The 16,649-nt window shown below is 47.7% G+C and overlaps 1 protein-coding gene across 1 annotated transcript; it reads right to left on the bottom strand.

Annotated features, from left to right (window-relative positions):
• Positions 1-2,040: 2,040 nt before the first annotated feature.
• Positions 2,041-13,090, bottom strand: LOC308579325 (zinc finger protein RFP-like). The gene is made up of 8 exons (XM_081180250.1): positions 12,458-13,090; positions 11,023-11,118; positions 9,805-10,548; positions 7,913-7,935; positions 6,489-6,607; positions 6,055-6,087; positions 4,407-4,436; positions 2,041-2,778 (listed from the first exon to the last, which is right to left on the bottom strand). The coding sequence occupies exons 1-8, from the start codon at positions 12,881-12,883 to the stop codon at positions 2,261-2,263; spliced, it is 1,989 nt and encodes a 662-aa protein (XP_081036376.1). The 5' UTR covers positions 12,884-13,090; the 3' UTR covers positions 2,041-2,260.
• Positions 13,091-16,649: the final 3,559 nt, after the last annotated feature.

Raw genomic sequence — 16,649 nt, 5'->3', positions numbered from 1 at the left:
GGAAGACACACACAGGGGAGAAACCCCACTGAGTGTGGGGCAAGTTTCCATCACCCTTGTAGGTTGATTGACCATCAGAACATCCACACAGGAGAGAAGCCTCACAAATGCCCTGAGTGCAGGAAAAACACTTCTCAGTGAGATACGCTGATCAAACACCAAAGGACCCACGCGGAGGAGAAACCTTATGAATGCCCCGAGTGCGGAAAAAGCTACATGCAGAGGAAGGGATTAATCGGACACCAGATAATTCATTTAGGGAATACGACCAGCTAATATTCTTGAAAAGTGCCACATTCCACAGAAAAAAAAGAGGGAGAAATGTTGGTTACATCCTGATTTGCAGTGGAGAACACACACCTTATCTAGGTCACAAGACATAGGCGGATGGCCAGTTGTTGTTGTTCATTCAAGAAAGTTCTCTGTTGAGACTTCCTGCCCCAGGAGGGGACAAACAAAACTGCCCACCCACTGCTCTGGTCCACATGATGGATGGAGGCAGGGAGACAGAGACACATTATATCCACATTGCAGATTCTCATAGCACTAGAAGTCGTGGCCCCCAAACAAAGCTGAATGTTGGGAGATCCAGGACAGAAAAAAGCATTTCGTTGTGGATCGTGTAAATGAACCATGGAACTCACTGCCACTGGAGGCAGAGATGGCAGCCAACTTAAAATCATGGAATTGCACAGTTGAACGGTACAACCAGGGTCACCAAGTCCATATATCTGCAGTGCAGGAATCTTTTGCCCAACGTGGTGCTCAAGCCAGTGACCCTTAGATTAAGGCTATCATGCTCCACCCATTGAGCTGGGGACAAATTCATGGAGCACTAGGCCGTGAAGCACAATGGCTCTGCTCTGCCTCCACAGTCCAGAGGCAGAAGGCTTCTAAATCTCAGGTGCTGGAAACTGCAAGGAGGGGGAGGAGGCTGGTTTTGCTCTCTGGTCCCCCTTGCAGGTGTCCCACGGACGTCTGCGTGGCCCCTCTTGGGTGCTGGACCAAATGGGCGACTTTTTGTGTCCTTCCATGGGGTGAGTGGAAACTCACAGGGAAACGTATGATGACACACAAACATCACCAACATCATATTGGGGGTGGTGCAAGGGGAGGTGGCCCTCAGGCAGGTGGGGGGCGGCAAAGGTGTCTTTATTTTGACATCTGCCACCACCCCATGGGAAATGCACGAAAAGGATATCAGGCTGCACAGGTCAGAAGTCGGCAGCCCTGATAGTGGAGCCAGGGAGAGTCCTACCAGATCTTTGAGGGGTCAATTCCACAGGCATTTGTTGTTCTAGCTCTTAGTATCCCAGGAGAGAAATCAGATGTACCTGGTCTGAAAAGACTCTCCTTGGGGGAGCATTGTGCATTTGGGGTGGGGCTGAGGAACACAGGGAAGGTGTCCTGCAAAATGTATAGGGCAGCACAGCCCAAGGGCCCCCCTCCGGAAGCTGCCGGACTGCAGCTCCCATCCTCTCTGACCCCTGGTCATGCTGGATGGGTCAGAGGGGAGTTGGAGTCCAGCATTATCCAGAGGACACCCCATTTGATGCCCCTGATATACAGAGTCCAGCCTGTAAATACGGAACGTTAATGCATCAACCCTAAACACGTATAACTGGGCAGAAGCCCCACACTCAATGCAATGAGCTTTATTTCTGACAACGTGTGGAGATGGGGAGGCTGTATTTGCAGAGGGCATTTGAAGCTGACTCCCTGTTCAATTTCTTTTTGATTTTCTTCTCATCTGAGGTCTCCAGAGTAAGGAGCCTTCCTGCCTGATGTGGGGGAAGGGGTTCATTTTATAGTCCTCTATTAATCCAATTATGCATGCATTTTCACAGCTGTATAAGGTCTTGTGGGGAGAGGAAGGTTTCGTAGAATTGCAGGGTTGCAAGGGGCCCTGAGAGTCATCTAGTCCCACACCATGCAGCGCAGGAAACCTTTGCCGAACGTGGGGCTCAACCCACAACCCTGGGATTAAGAGTCTCATGCTCTGCCAAATCAGATATCTCAAAAGGAAAACAAGACTGAAGGTGAGGAAAAGATGATTTATTGGGACTGTTAAAAGTGTGACTGTCTCTTTAAGAAGAAGTAAGCTGCAGAGGGAATTCTGGGGAAAGGAAGGAAAATGAATCTTCTCAAATTCCCCTTGAAAAACTGCCCAGTGTTCTCCTGGTGGGTAAATGTTATTTATATCAGTCACTCTGGTCTGGAGAGAAACTCCTGCTGGGCCAGAGAGGCAGATCTAGTCTCCTCAGGAGATACTGAGGTGGGTTTCATTTCCCCACAGATGAAAGAAAGGGAGGAGGGTCTCTCCAGAGAACGAGGCTCCTGAGAACGTGTAGAGTTCGGCTCCTGAGTCAGCGTCAGAGAAAGACACACGTCCCCCTTCATAGTCCAGAGTCACCCGGATCCTCCTGAGCTTCTCCCTCAGGGACAGAGGAGAGTAATGAGGGGAGGTGCAGGCCAAGTACTCCCCTCCCGACTTCCCCACAGCCCAGATCCCTCTCTCAGGCCTTAAGGGGAAGATACCCTTTCTCTCCACAGACTTCCTGGCAACCCCCAAAGCCCACCCTTCCCCACTTCCCACAGTGACTTCCCAGAAATGTCTGCCTGCTGTGAATCCCTCATGTCCCAACACACAAGAGGAGCATCTGAATCTCTCAGGATTGTCAGGCAGGGCTTGAGGTTTGTCTCCCCATCTCAGGCTTTTCCGATCCTTGGACAGGATGAGTTGGGGATGGGCTGTGTCTGGATCCAGAGTGACATTTGCTGTTGGGGAGAAGATGAGGGAGAGAGAAGATCAGGCAAAATCAGCAGAGAGAGAGAGATGGACATCCTTATCCAAGAAACACCCGAAAAACCCAGATTCCCTTTCAGGTCAATGGGATTTCCTTGCATCGCATGCAAGACTGAGACTCCTCCTTGCAGACTCTCATCAGAATAAATAACTTCCTTGTTGATTTTTAACTCAGTTTCCTTCACTTTCTTATATTCAATGTCCATTGTGCCTGCCCTCCTCTCAACCCAGGCATTTTCTAAGCGGAAAAACCACCCAGGAAACCTTTTACTCAGCTCTTCTGTGTTATCTAAGAGGAAAGAGAGGAGAATTGGAGGAGGCAGGAGAGGAGAGAAGCCGCTTTCCTCTGACAATCTCTGTGGGAATTGGCTTTGGGGACCTCTGGGTTGGGCTGGGGGAGGAGGACCCCCTGTTCTAATAATAATAATAATAATAATAATAATAATAATAATAATAATAATAATATCAACATTTGCATGTTGCCCATCATATATAGGGGTATCATTTTAAATACCCCTACTATATGTAGGCTGTAGTAGGTGTGATATATTGCTAGTAGCAATGTTCTTAACTTTCAACAACAAAAGAAGAATAAGAATACATATTGCTCCCTCACTTGCCACATGAAATATTTGGGCACATGTTCACATCTTTCTGAATGTAAGTGTGCACAGAACAATTTATTAACCTGTTGAACATCTGCATGTGGACTCTCCTTAAGGGCAGGGGGATGTTAACTCTTGCCCTCCCGGACTCCTTCTCGAAGATCTTGTAGCTGAGCCAGCGTCCTTTTGGTTCAACCACAAGAGAAGAAGAAGAAGAAGAAGAAGAGTTTGGATTTGATATCCCGCCTTTCACTCCCCTTCAGGAGTCTCAAAGCGGCTAACAATCTCCTTTCCCTTCCTCCCCCACAACAAACACTCTGTGAGGTGAGTGGGGCTGAGAGACTTCACAGAAGTGTGACTGGCCCAAGGTCACCCAGCAGCTGCATGTGGAGGAGCGGAGACGCGAACCCGGTTACCCAGATTACGTGACTACCGCTCTTAACCACTACACCACACTGGCTCTCAGAAGGGGTTTTTTCCAGCTGTTTTGGGACTACAACTCCCATGATCCCTAGCTAACAGGACCAGTGGTCAGGGATTATGGGAATTGTAGTGCTGAAACATCTGGAGGGTTGAGGTTGCCTATGCCTGTTCTAATGCAATATTAAAATTTTCATGGGTTCTTGTAAACCAAAAAAAAAGAACAAAAAACCTTGGGGACATTTTGCCAAATTTTAAGAAATTTTGATCATGAAAATAGAAGACATGGCTGGGAAAAAGAGGACACATGGCAACCAGGCCTGAAAAAGGTCACATGATGGAAAAGCGACCCGACTCTCTCTAGCCAGGAGGAAAGCTCTTCCCTCCTCCGCCTGATCCTTCTGGGAAGTTTCTCTCTCCCCCTTCAAGTCCACCCTCTCTGCTTTTGTGGCACAAACAGCAGGGCTAAAGTCAAGCGGTGGATGGTTCTCAACTGTACAGAAGAGACTCTTGACCCCCCATGAAACACTAGTCTCCACCCCTCCTGTGAACTGGGGTCTCCATGTGAATTTTACCTCTCTGGAGACTTCTGAATGACTGAACATCTGAGGAAGCAAAAATATAGGCTTAATGGTCTACACTGCAATAGTTCAAAGAAAATCTTTTTACAAAACATCACCATAAGATAGCATCTGTTGTTTCCTTATTTCAAGCAAAAGATGACATCATAAAACAAGTAATTGGAAGACAACAACTGTAGGCCTAAGGAATTAAAACAACTAACGTGTTTAGCTGTGATTCCTGCATTGCAGGGGGTTGGACTAGATCAGGGGTCAGCAAACATTTTCAGCAGGGGGCCGATCCACTGTCCCTCAGACTTAATTCGTTCTGGAGGTCCGTTCTTAACCTGAAACTGTTCTTAACCTGAAGCACCACTTTAGCTAATGGGGCCTCCTGCTGCCGCTGCGCCACCGAAGCACGATTTCTGTTCTCATCCTGAAGCAAAGTTCTTAACCCGAGGTAATATTTCTGGGTTAGCGGAGTCTGTAACCTGAAGCGTCTGTAACCTGAAGCATTTGTAACCCAAGGTACCACTGTATTTTGGAAAAAAATGAACAAAATCCTATGCCCCACAAATAACCCAGAGATGCATTTTAAATAAAAGGACACATTCTACTCATGTAAAAACAAGCTGATTCCCGGACAGTCCGCAGGTGGGATTCAGAAGAAGATTGGGTCGGATCCAGCTCCTGGGCCTTAGTTTGCCTACCGATGAACTAGATGACCCTTAGGATCCTTTCAAACTCTACTATTCCATGATTCCATGGGAAAATCAGAAATGGTAGACCATACTAGAAAATGGTGGAATACAATCATTCAGAATCCACAAATGAAATGGGGATCTGTACTGGAGGGCTGGAGGAAGGTTAACATCTGCACCAAGTAAACTTGTGGGGAAAAGCTATTGAAACCGGAATTTCCAAGCATGCTGACAAACCAAACTGCAGAGGATGAATCAGCAGAGCTTTGCACTGTACTTCCAAGGGTCTCGTGCAATGGGAAGTCGTCTCTCATGGAATGGGGCTGATCTCATAAGAACAGTGGGAAGTCTCAGGAGATGGGGATGGCTGATGAGGTTGAAACTGAGGAGGAGGCAGCTCAGGCCTTGCTCTGCTGCTGGGAGACCAGACTGGGCAGGAGGTGGAGGAGGGACTGGGTGCTTGCGGGTGCCCTTTTCAACACACTTCATGAGGGGGAAATCCAAGCAAATCTCGAGAAGCTGCAAAAGAACCTCTCCAGATTGTGTGGAGGGAAAACAAAATGCAAGGGAGATTCCTTATACATGAGAACGCGACAAGATGGACATTGGACTGACCCTGCAGGATCCTCCTTAAGGGCTTTTGTAAGATATTGTAAGTCTCTGAGGATTTTCCCTACAAACAAGCAGCATACAGATTTTAGGAAAGAAATCGAGGGTGAAACCAGGATACTCAGACTAGTGTTCAGGTTCTTTGTAGGGACAAGCTCTGCCCCCAATCCAAGCCTTCAACCTCCCTCCCAGTTCATTCAAGGGACAGACAAAGAACCCAAACGCCAGTAGAGGACTGTTTCCCAGAGTGACGCCATTGATGGGGGTCCCAAAGTCTGCAGAATGGACAGGAACACCCATGAAATATCAGTCCCCATCCCTCCTGTCAAATTGTTCCTCCCCTGGAAATATACCTTTCTGAAGCTGTTTTCTGTATAACACAGCATCTGAGGAAGCAAAAAGATATAAAGTGTTAGGGCAACACTCTTCCACCTGAGATAAATCTCCATACAAAAGTAACACTTCATAATGTGGCATCCTTAAATTGACTCCATTCAGAGCAGGAGAACCTCCCAAAGGACAACCCCAGATTGTGTAGACGGGTAACCAAAAGGAAAAGGAGGTTCCGTATAACTGAAAACAGATACACTCTGGTTCAGGCTTCCTTTACAGGATCCAGCATCACAATATACATGGGCCGTTCTGTGAGACAGGAAATGAAGGCTGGAGCACCAAGAAGGAAGGTATCCTGGGGTTATTAAATTCCATGCAGTAAGAGCCTGGCATGTTCAGTTCTGAAGAAATAATAGAATTCCCAGTGTGAAATCCTGGCAGCCAATTTTAATACCTTTCCATTGTTTCATTGTATCCTCCACAAGGTGATTTAGATCACAGGATTCCAAGATCCTGTTCCTCAGCTCTGGAGGGAAAGCCAGTGGGTTCTCTGGACACTCTCTTTCCTCATACCTGGTGAAAAGAAAAAACATGAATGGCCCCATTGTGGCACCGTCTCCCTGATTATTGCAGGAGAGCTCAATAACATGAACATAGTTGAAGTTTATTTCCCAACAGGTAATTCAACATGATCTGTTGACACCCACCTCCAAGCCCCGGCCAATGGCTTCGTAAGGATGCTAAACAGCACAAGGGACAAGAGGCAACCCTGTGGGACATCACCGGAGGGCTCCCATGGCTTCAAACTCTGCTGCCCCATAACAACTTTCTCGGCCAAACCCCTGAAATGGAGTGCCTGCAATCCCTCCCTACCTGAGCCTCTCCAGAGGAAGGAAGGAAGGAAGGAAGGAAGGAAGGAAGGAAGAAGAAGAAGAAGAAGAAGAAGAAGAAGAAGAAGAAGAAGAAGAGGAGGAGGAGGAGGAGGAGGAGGAGGAGCAGAAGAGTTTGGATTTGATATCCCACTTTATTACTACCCGAAGGAGTCTCAAAGCGGCTAACATTCTCCTTTCCCTTCCTCCCCCACAACAAACACTCTGTGAGGTGAGTGGGGCTGAGAGACTTCAGAGAAGTGTGACTGGCCCAAGGTCACCCAGCAGCTGCATGTGGAGGAGCGGAGACGCGAACCCGGTTACCCAGATTACGAGTCCACCGCTCTTAACCACTACACTACACTGGCTAGTTAGTGATGTCAAAAGCTGCCAAGCGGTCAAGGAGAGCAACCTCCCCCCTCCCTGCACCCCCTCTCTCACACAGGAAGTGCGCATCCCCATGCCCCATGGGACTCTCCCTACAGAGGCATCAAACAACCTGACTTTCACCCCCCACTCAAGACCACCTTCAGCCTCTCACATTGGAAACGCTCCCAAGAAAAAGAGCCAACCCATTCTAGACCAACAGACCATCCCTCTCTCAGTGCCTCAAAGGGGCTGAGTTACTAGAGTTGGGGGGCTTCCAGTGGGACGTTGAAAGATACTGGTACGTCCTAAGCTGTTCCCAGGGATCTTTGGCACTTTCTCTTCTACATGTTTGAAATTACCAAAGTCAATGAACAGAAGGTGGAAGAGAAAGAAAAGAGCCCCCAACCCTGTGTGAAGTGATGTGGGGAGGGAGGAAGGGAGGAGGCAGTTGACCTTGAACCTTGGAGGGAGAAATGGGGGGCTACAAGTTCAGAAGAGGGGGCTCTACTTTTACCTGTGAGATGCCTCAGGGAGTGAGTCCTCCAGTCTCCCCCCTGCAGCCCCTGGAGGGCCATGTCTGAGGTTCTTGCATCCTGGAATCATGGAGTGATGCTAATGGAAATGAGCCAGATCCACTTACCTCTGCAAGGTCCTTCTCACATCCTAGAGGGGAAAAGAGAAGGGAATTCACTGCACACCACAGGCCACACTAGGAAGCCCCCCTCAGACCCTGGCCCTCGGATGTCAGTCTGCCTGGCACATGGCAAGGTTGTGGGTAGGAATGGCTGAATCAGCCAGTTTTGGTTTCTCACAGCTTTTATTTTTCCAGTCTGAAATTATTAATTTTTCCAGTATCAAGTTCTCCACATTTCCACATCTGTTTACAATTATTTTTTAAGAATCCTTATGAAAACCCACCAGCATTTTAGGGAAATTTAATATTTGTGGGTTCAGGAGAAGATTCCATCCCATCTCTTGTCTTAGATTATAATTTATTAACTTTAATCCCATTTGCATTGTGCAATTCAGACGTATGGAAGCCTACAAGTTAATCCTACCAGGGAACTGTCCCAAATTGTCTTCCATAGAAGTCCCCAAATTTCAAATTCTACTTTCCAACTGGAAATTTAAAAAGCACCTGCAGCATAAAATGCCTCCAAAGGGGTAATAAAACAGCTCCGTGTTTCTTTGGGTTCATCCACACTTCTGCTTTTCCTGTGTCTAGAAAACACGGGTCCAAGTGGTTTTGCCTTTGCCCTGCCGCTTTCCCTCAGGGAAAACCTGCTCCTTAGTTCAACATCTAAGCAAACGTCAATCCGGAGAAAACCTGGCTGATGTTTGCTCTAATTCAGCAGTAGAGAGCAGGTTTTCCTGGAGGAAAGGGGTGGGACAGGATGAGTCCCTCTGTCTTACTCTTTGGTCACTGCGACTGAGCACCATTTTGGGCTGCTCTGTATCCATTGTGGAGGGAACAGGAAGAGAAGCTTATTCAAGAGACTGCCTCATGTCGGAAGGAGGCCTGAATCCTCGCTGAAGTCCAGCCCAGGGCAGGAAGGCAGCATTGCCAAGAAGAAGGCATTTGGAGACCAATCATCACCAAAGAACTCGTTTTGAGTTCTCTTCTTTATAGCATTCTGTTGTATCAGAAACCCTCTCATAACCGCTTTACTTGCGTCCCAGATTACTCTTTTTTCAACCGTAGTATTCATGTTTATCTCGAAATAGTCTCTCAAAGTTTTTTGGGCCTTCTTAGTCACTTCTTCACTCCTAAACAATGTGTCATTCATCCTCCATCTGAAAGAGCCAGTTGGTGTTAGTTGCATCTCCATCTTCACAGCATTATGGTCGGAGCAAGTTTTAGGACAAATTTCCACTTTTCTTGTCTTTGGAGCCAGTACTCTAGTTACCCATATTTGGTCAATTCTTGTCCAAGTCATTTTGGGTTCAGAGGAAAAGGTTCCCTCTCTGCCTAAGGGGTTCTTTGTTCTCCAAATATCAACTAAATCCAGATTATCAGTCATTTCAAAAAAGGTTTTTGGTAGTCTACCATCCTTAAAAACTACCTGTCTTTGTGCCTTGTCCATATTTGTAGACACCATTCCGTTCATATCCCCCATCAAGATCACATTATAATCCATATAGTCCATCAAAGTCTCGTGCAGTTTTTTAAAGAATTCTGATTTTCCCTCATTTGGTGCATAAACTCCTACTATCAAAAATTTCTCTCCTTGTGTTTGAATTTCAATTGCAACCCATCTTCCTTGATCATCTTTAAAAATAAATTTCGGTGATAAGCTCTCCTTAGCGTAAATCACTACTCCTCTTTTTTTGACTTTGTCCGATGAAATAAATTCTTGCCCCAATCTTTTATTTATCAATACTTTCCTGTGTAGTCTTATCACATGTGTTTCCTGTAAACAGATCAAGTCCAAATGTTCCTTTTTTAATATATTAAAGATTTTTTTCCTCTTATGGGAGGAGTTAAGACCATTGGTATTCCAACTTAATAGTTGCAGGGCCATGGTGTAGTTACTTTGCTTTTCCTCCAACCGCGCCGAGTGCTTGTTCTTGTTCTGTCGGTGGTGTCACTTTTCCTAGATCGTCCAATCCGAGAGGCAGTATTGCTTTGTCTAGTATTCCTCTTTCCAGTACTCCTGGCTCTTCTCCAGATCCTTTCTGTAAATCTTCCTCGTGGTCCCTCAAAAATCTTTCCTTGTCGTCCACTGATCTTATTTTTGTATTTCTTCCTTTGAAGCTAAAAGATAGGCCTTGGGGGAATTCCCACCTAAAAACAATTCTATTGCTTCTCAGCAGACCAACCAAATCTCTGTAGTCAGATCTAAGGTCCAAAAGGTATTTCGGGATGTCTTTGAATATCTCCACTCTTGACTGATGTATTACCAAAGTCTTCTGGAAGTGCAGACTCAAGATTTTGTCTCTCTCCTCTTTTGTCCGGAGGGTAATCAAACAGTCTCTCACCCTGTTCTTCTTCCCCCCTCCTCCAAGCCTAAAGGCCCTCACTATCTTGATTTCTCCCTTTTCCAAATCTGATTTCCAAAAGTCTGCAATTTCCTGCATAAGAAAATCAACCAAGTTATCTTTCTCAGCTTCAGGTACGGCTCTGATCCTCAGGTTCGTTTGTTTCTCCTTCAATTCAATCATAGACAACGTCGACCTATGATCATCCAGTTGCCTTTGAATGGGTGGTAGCTTCTCCTCTACTGCCACTGCTTTTTCCTTAGCTCCTTCAGCTATCTGTCGGGTCTGGGTAGATTCCTAAGTAATAAATGACAAGGGGAAATAAACTCAATTTAGCTGCATTCAAAGGTGAACTTGCCTAATTCGCTCTTGCTGAAAAAATATGGAGACCAAAACAGAGCTTTAAAATTCTGATATTTTCAAGCTTCACCCAGCCAGGTAATATTCACAAAAAATGTATTTATGAGGGTAAAGTATAGGCCAAAATATTTATACAAGGAGGTAGCTACCCTAACATCTGATTCATTTTCAGAACAATAAATTAATAAACAGACTGATATGAAAAATGAGGAGAAGCTGAAATGGGCAGATTTCCCCATCACTTCTCAGTCCTGACTCAATTCTCCTTCTCCCTCTCCTTCTCCTTCTCCTTCTCCCTCTCCTTCTTCTTCTTCCCCTCCTCCTCCTCCTCTTCTATTGAATTTATACACTGCCCTATACCTGGAGGTCTCAAGTGCTTGTTCCCTGTCTAGTAACAACAGAGACACTTACAAGGAGGTCTTTGCTTTCTTTGTCCAGATCTGCTTGATGGGCCGGAATTTCCTCTCTCTCTTTCCTCAGAATCTCCAGGCGGCGACAGATCTCTCCCTAAAGAGAAAAGGGAAAACTCAGCTTTGATTGAGACACACAGAGAAATTAAAATCATAATGGCTTCTTGCGCCCAGTGACCTTGCTAGAATAGCAAAGTAGTTTCCTGGAGGAAATAAAAGTACAGAGGTTTTCAGCGTTTTTGGGCCCACGGCTCCATGGGTCAACTACCTTCATCTGCAGCACCCCTGTGGGGCTCAGGATCCCAGTTGGGTCCCCCCTTGCCTGCAGAGCTGGCAGCCCCTCACCTTTTCTCAAACACCCTCCCTTGTGGAGTGATCTCTCAGCCTCCTCTCCTTTCCTTGGGAGTCCCAGCCTGACTTCTCACCTTGAGGTCTCAGGGAGAAGTGGGAAGAGAAGAAGAAGAAGAAGAAGAAGAGTTTGGATTTGATATCCTGCCTTTCACTCCCTTTAAGGAGTCTCAAAGCAGCTAACATTCTCCTTTCCCTTCCTCCCCCACAACAAACACTCTGTGAGGCGAGTGGGGCTGAGAGACTTCAAAGAAGTGTGACTGGCCCAAGGTCACCCAGCAGCTGCATGTGGAGGAGCGGAGACACGAACCCGGTTACCCAGATTACAAGACTACCGCTCTCAACCACTACACCACACAGGAGGAGGAGAAGGAAGGGGTAAGGCAGGATCCAACCAGGGATGTACCAGTCTAGCGTCAAAGAGATAGTGAGGTCAGCCCAAGAGGCGAGAGATGCAGGGATAGACCAGAGCGTCTCAAAATTTGGGTGGGAGGAGATCCTCAGCCCCCCCCCCGAAACATCATTGCAGAGGCTCCACGGCACCCCCAGAATAAGCCACCAGTAGGTGCTTCCACTCCCCACTCCCAAATCTGCTTCCAACAGATACTTGGGGGGTGGGATCCTGCACCATCTGGTCAATTCCTGGCTAACAGCCCCCTCGCCCCCCGCTGATCCCTTGCTGCTCTCTGTTTTGCAGGGCATTGAGGAGGCATCCTGGTAACCAAAGGAGACATGTACTTAGTTGTCTATGTGCAATTTACATTTATACGTTCTAAATATGTTCTAAATATTGCTGGGGGATGTGGACGAGGTTAACCCTTTCTCTCCCTGCCAAGGTCCCAGTTCAAATCTTTGAAGCTGCTGTGAGTATTTCAAGATCCCCTTGTCCCCCTGGCAGAGAGAAAGACTTCAACTCCCCCCTCCAACCACCCCAGGAGCCCTCAGGCTTCCCCTGGGCTGGTTCCAAGGCGATAAACAAAGACCAATCAATGCCATGCCTACTTTGGACCTGAGAAGTAAAAAGCAAACCTCCCAAGAAGAATCCACAGCTATTTATTTCTCCCCCTCCAGAGCCAGGGATCTCCTACCTTGTATTCCTCGGAAGCCTCCTCCAGAGGAATCACCTTGTGATTTTCATGTTCCTTTGATTTGTCGCACACCACGCAGATGGGGGCTTCGTGGACTTTGCAGAAGAGCTTCAGGGGCTCCTGGTGCTTCTCACAGACTCTTCCTTTCCCTCCTTCCTCCTTTCCCTCTTGAAGGCTGAGATTCTGAACTATTTCCACCACATTAGCCAGTTGCCGGTTGGAGACGAGGCTCCTTCTCTGGACTCTTTCTCTGCACTGGGGGCAGGAAGCCTCCGCCTCCGATTCCCCCCAGAACAGGACCAAGCAGGATCGGCAGAAGTTGTGCCCACACTCCGGGATGGTCACTGGATCCTTGAAGTAATCCAGGCAGATGGAGCAAGTGGCTTCATCACGGAGACGCTGGATGTGACCCCCTGCAGCAGCCATGGCTCCCTCGCGCTGAAGACCCAGTTAAGTTTCGCTTTTTCAGTTTTCAGCCACTGGGAGTTTCCCTTCCTGGAAATGACTCAGTGATCACATGATCTTTGTTTTTTAAACAAAACATGTCTCCACGTCTTTGCAATTGCTGAATGTTTTCTCAAGTAGCAGACAATGCTTCTGGATTGCTTCCCATGCTTTTGCTTACACACAAACACACACGTGACCTAGTAAGTTGTGGTATTCATACTGCAACAATTTTCATTCATAGGCTTCCTTGTCATTTTTGAATTGGGAGAAAATCCTCCTCTGCCCTAAATGGACAGGAGTCCTGATTTAGGAAGCGGGACTTGATTCCGTGAAGAGAACTCCTAAAAGTCTGGTTGCTAGTTCTAACTTTATCCCTTTTTAGCATGCTGGCAAAGAACTTCAGATTGAAACAGACGCTTTCAGCCTTGCCAACCTGGTGCCCTCTGTTTGCTGAAGACTACAGCTCCCATCATCCCTGGCCAGGACACTGCAGATATGGTTGGGAAGACCTTGCAGAGCCACTGCCAGTCAGTGGAGGCAAGACTGACCTCGATGGACCTGGCAGAAGGCACCATCTGCATGGTGGCAGCCAGTTATGGAGTTCCTTCCCTAGATATGAATGCCTGGTACGGCTTGGCTATTATTATTAATCGATATTACTACACAGTGTAAAGTCTTCCTATATTCCTAATAAAGTGTGGTGCCTTCCAATGGCTGAAAAACCTGGAGGGCTTTAACAGGGGATTAGATACAATTCCTGGAGGATAATACTTTGGTAGGGGGCTCGGGTGGCGCTGTGGGTTAAACCACAGGGTCTAGGGCTTGCCGATCAGAAGGTTGGCAGTTCGAATCCCCGCAATGGGGTGAGCTCCCGTTGCTCAGTCCCTGCTCCTGCCAACCTAGCAGTTCAAAAGCACACTAAAGTGCAAGTAGATAAATAGGTACCGCTCTGGCGGGAAGGTAAACGGCGTTTCCATGCGCTGCTCTGGTTGGCCAGAAGCGGCTTAGTCATGCTGGCCATATGACCCAGAAGCTGTACGCCGGCTCCCTCGACCAACAAAGTGAGATGAGCGCCGCAACCCCAGAGTTGGTCACGACTGGACCTAATGGTCAGGGGTCCCTTTACCTTTACCTGAAGACTTTGGATGGTTATATGCTCTGCCTCCATGGTTGGAAGCAGTAATCCTCCTGAATAGCAGCTGCTGGAGCCTCCAGGAGGGGCGCTTGTTCCCAGGTCCTGCTTAGGGGTTTCCCACACACATAATGTTTAAAAAATGTTTTTGGTTTCACCTGCAGGTAAAAGGAGAGAGCTCAAGACGGAGAATTCCCACCAAGGGGAAGCTGTGCCAGAGGGAATATCTCTAAGGAACATTCCTTTGTTAGCTGAGATTGCAGAGCAAAAGTGTTAAGTTGTGGGAGAACATATCAGACGACACAGTGATTCTTCAAACAGCTCTTGTTTATTCACAGACCCAGAACAGAACTTAACTGAAGGGTTCAGCCAGCCTGCTTATATAGAGCTCCACTATAACACAACAGTAACAACTTTCTGTAACTATCCAATCACTGAACGTCACTTTCAATTCCTTATTTGCATATGTGGACCTGAGTGAAAACTATCTGCAGTATCCCCCTGCTGGCCCAGGGTGAGAACTTCAGTACATAACAAAAAGCGTGAGTCCAAAGGACACCAGGGAGCAAATGAACGCAGCCATCACCCAGAAGTCCAGTTCCCTTTAGTGAAAGCCCAGTGCACTTTGCAGCAGAAAAGCCCTTCTCCTCAAATCCTGGGAGGAACGGCCAGCACAGTTTGGGTCTGGGGAGGCTGAATGCCGAAGAACATCCTCATGAATGCTCCATGTGTGGGGAGAGCTTCCAGCGAGGATCCGCCCTGGCTGAGCACCAGAGGATCTACATGGGAGAGGAAGCGTACGAATGGTCTGAGGACGAGAAATCCTTTCCCCAGTGAGAGATCTGGGTGAGCCATCAGAGAGGCCTCATGGAAGAGAAACCACACAAGTGCTCCCATTGTGGGGAAAGCTTCAGCCAGAGGACCAATTTGGAGAGTCACCTGCAAATCCACACGGGAGAGAGGCCTCACGAATTCCTGGACCGGAGAGATACGTTACTCAAACACCGGAGAACCCACACAGGGGGGAAGCCGGACAAGTGCCATAATTATGGGAGAAACTTCAACCACCCGAGCAACTTAATTGAACATCGGAAGACACACACAGGGGAGAAACCCACCGAGTGTGGGGCAAGTTTCCATCACCCTTGTAGGTTGATTGACCATCAGAACATCCACACAGGAGAGAAGCCTCACAAATGCCCTGAGTGCAGGAAAAACTTTTCTCAGTGAGATACGCTGATCAAAGACCAAAGGACCCACGCGGAGGAGAAACCTTATGAATGCCCCGAGTGTGGAAAAAGCTTCATTAAGAAGAAGGGATTAATCGTACACCAGATAATTCATTTAGGGAATACGACCAGCAAATATTCTTGAAAAGTGCCACATTCCACAGAAAAAAGAGGGAGAAATGTTGGTTACATCCTGATTTGCAGTGGAGAACACACACCTTATCTATGTCACAAGACATAGGCGGGTGGCCAGTTGTTGTTGTTCATTCAAGAAAGTTCTCTGTTGAGGCTTCCTGCCCCAGGAGGGGACAAACAAAACTGCCCACCCCCTGCTCTGGTCCCCACGATGGATGGAGGCAGGGAGACAGAGACACATTATATCCACATTGCAGATTCTCATAGCACTAGAAGTCGTGGCCCCCAAACAAAGCTGATTGTTGGGAGATCCAGGACAAAAAAAAGCATTTCGTTGTGGAGCGTGTAAATGAACCATGGAACTCACTGCCACTGGAGGCACAGATGGCAACCAACTTAAAATCATGGAATTGCAGAGTTGAACGGTACAACCAGGGTCACCAAGTCCATATATCTGCAGTGCAGGAATCTTTTGCCCAATGTGGTGCTCAAGCCAGTGACCCTTAGATTAAGGCTATCATGCTCCACCCATTGAGCTGGGGACAAATTCATGGAGCACTAGGCTGTGAAGCACAATGGCTCTGCTCTGCCTCCACAGTCCAGAGGCAGAAGGCTTCTAAATCTCAGGTGCTGGAAATTGCAAGGAGGGGAGGGAGGCAGGTTTTGCTCTCTGGTCCCCCTTGCAGGTGTCCCACGGGCGTTTGGGTGGCCCCTCTTGGGTGCTGAACCAAATGGGAGACTTTTTGTGTCCTTCCATGGGGTGAGTGGAAACTCATAGGGAAACGTATGGTGACACACAAACATCGCCAACATCATATAGGTGGTGGAGCAAGGGAAGGTGGCCCTCAGGCAGGTGGGGGGCGGCAAAGGTGTCTTTATTTTGACATCTGCCACCACCCCATGGGAAATGCAGGAAAAGGATATCAGGCTGCACAGGTCAGAAGTCGGCGGCCCTGATAGTGGAGCCAGGGAGAGTCCTGCCAGATCTTTGAGGGGTCAATTCCACAGACATTTGTTGTTCTAGCTCTTGGCATCCCAGGAGAGAAATCAGATGCAGCTGGTGCTGAAAAGACCCTCCTTGGGGGAGCATTGTGCATTTGGGGTGGGGCTGAGGAACACGGGGAAGGTGTCCTGCGTAATGTATAGGGCAGCACAGCCCAAGGGGCCCCCTCCGGAAGCTGCCGGACTGCAGCTCCCATCCTCTCTGACCCCTGGTCATGCTGGATGGGTCAGAGGGGAGTTGAGTCCA

This window comes from Podarcis bocagei, assembly GCF_964188305.1.
Source record: "Podarcis bocagei genome assembly, chromosome: 2".
Classification (NCBI taxonomy): domain Eukaryota; kingdom Metazoa; phylum Chordata; class Lepidosauria; order Squamata; family Lacertidae; genus Podarcis; species Podarcis bocagei.
Note: the sequence above shows the minus strand (reverse complement) of the source record. Positions and strands in the feature narration are given on the sequence as shown.

What these genes read in the sequence shown, in the direction of transcription:
- LOC308579325 (XM_081180250.1), bottom strand. Translation starts at nt 12,883, where the DNA reads ATGGCTGCTGCAGGGGGTCACATCCAGCGTCTCCGTGATGAAGCCACT. An exon ending in CGGTTGGAGGAAAAGCAAAG is followed by an intron (nt 7,936 to 9,804) that starts TAACTACACCAT and finishes TTTCCCCTCTAG; the next exon opens with GATGTGAGAAGGACCTTGCA. An exon ending in TACAATGAAACAATGGAAAG is followed by an intron (nt 6,088 to 6,488) that starts GTATTAAAATTG and finishes TTGCTTCCTCAG; the next exon opens with ATGCTGTGTTATACAGAAAA.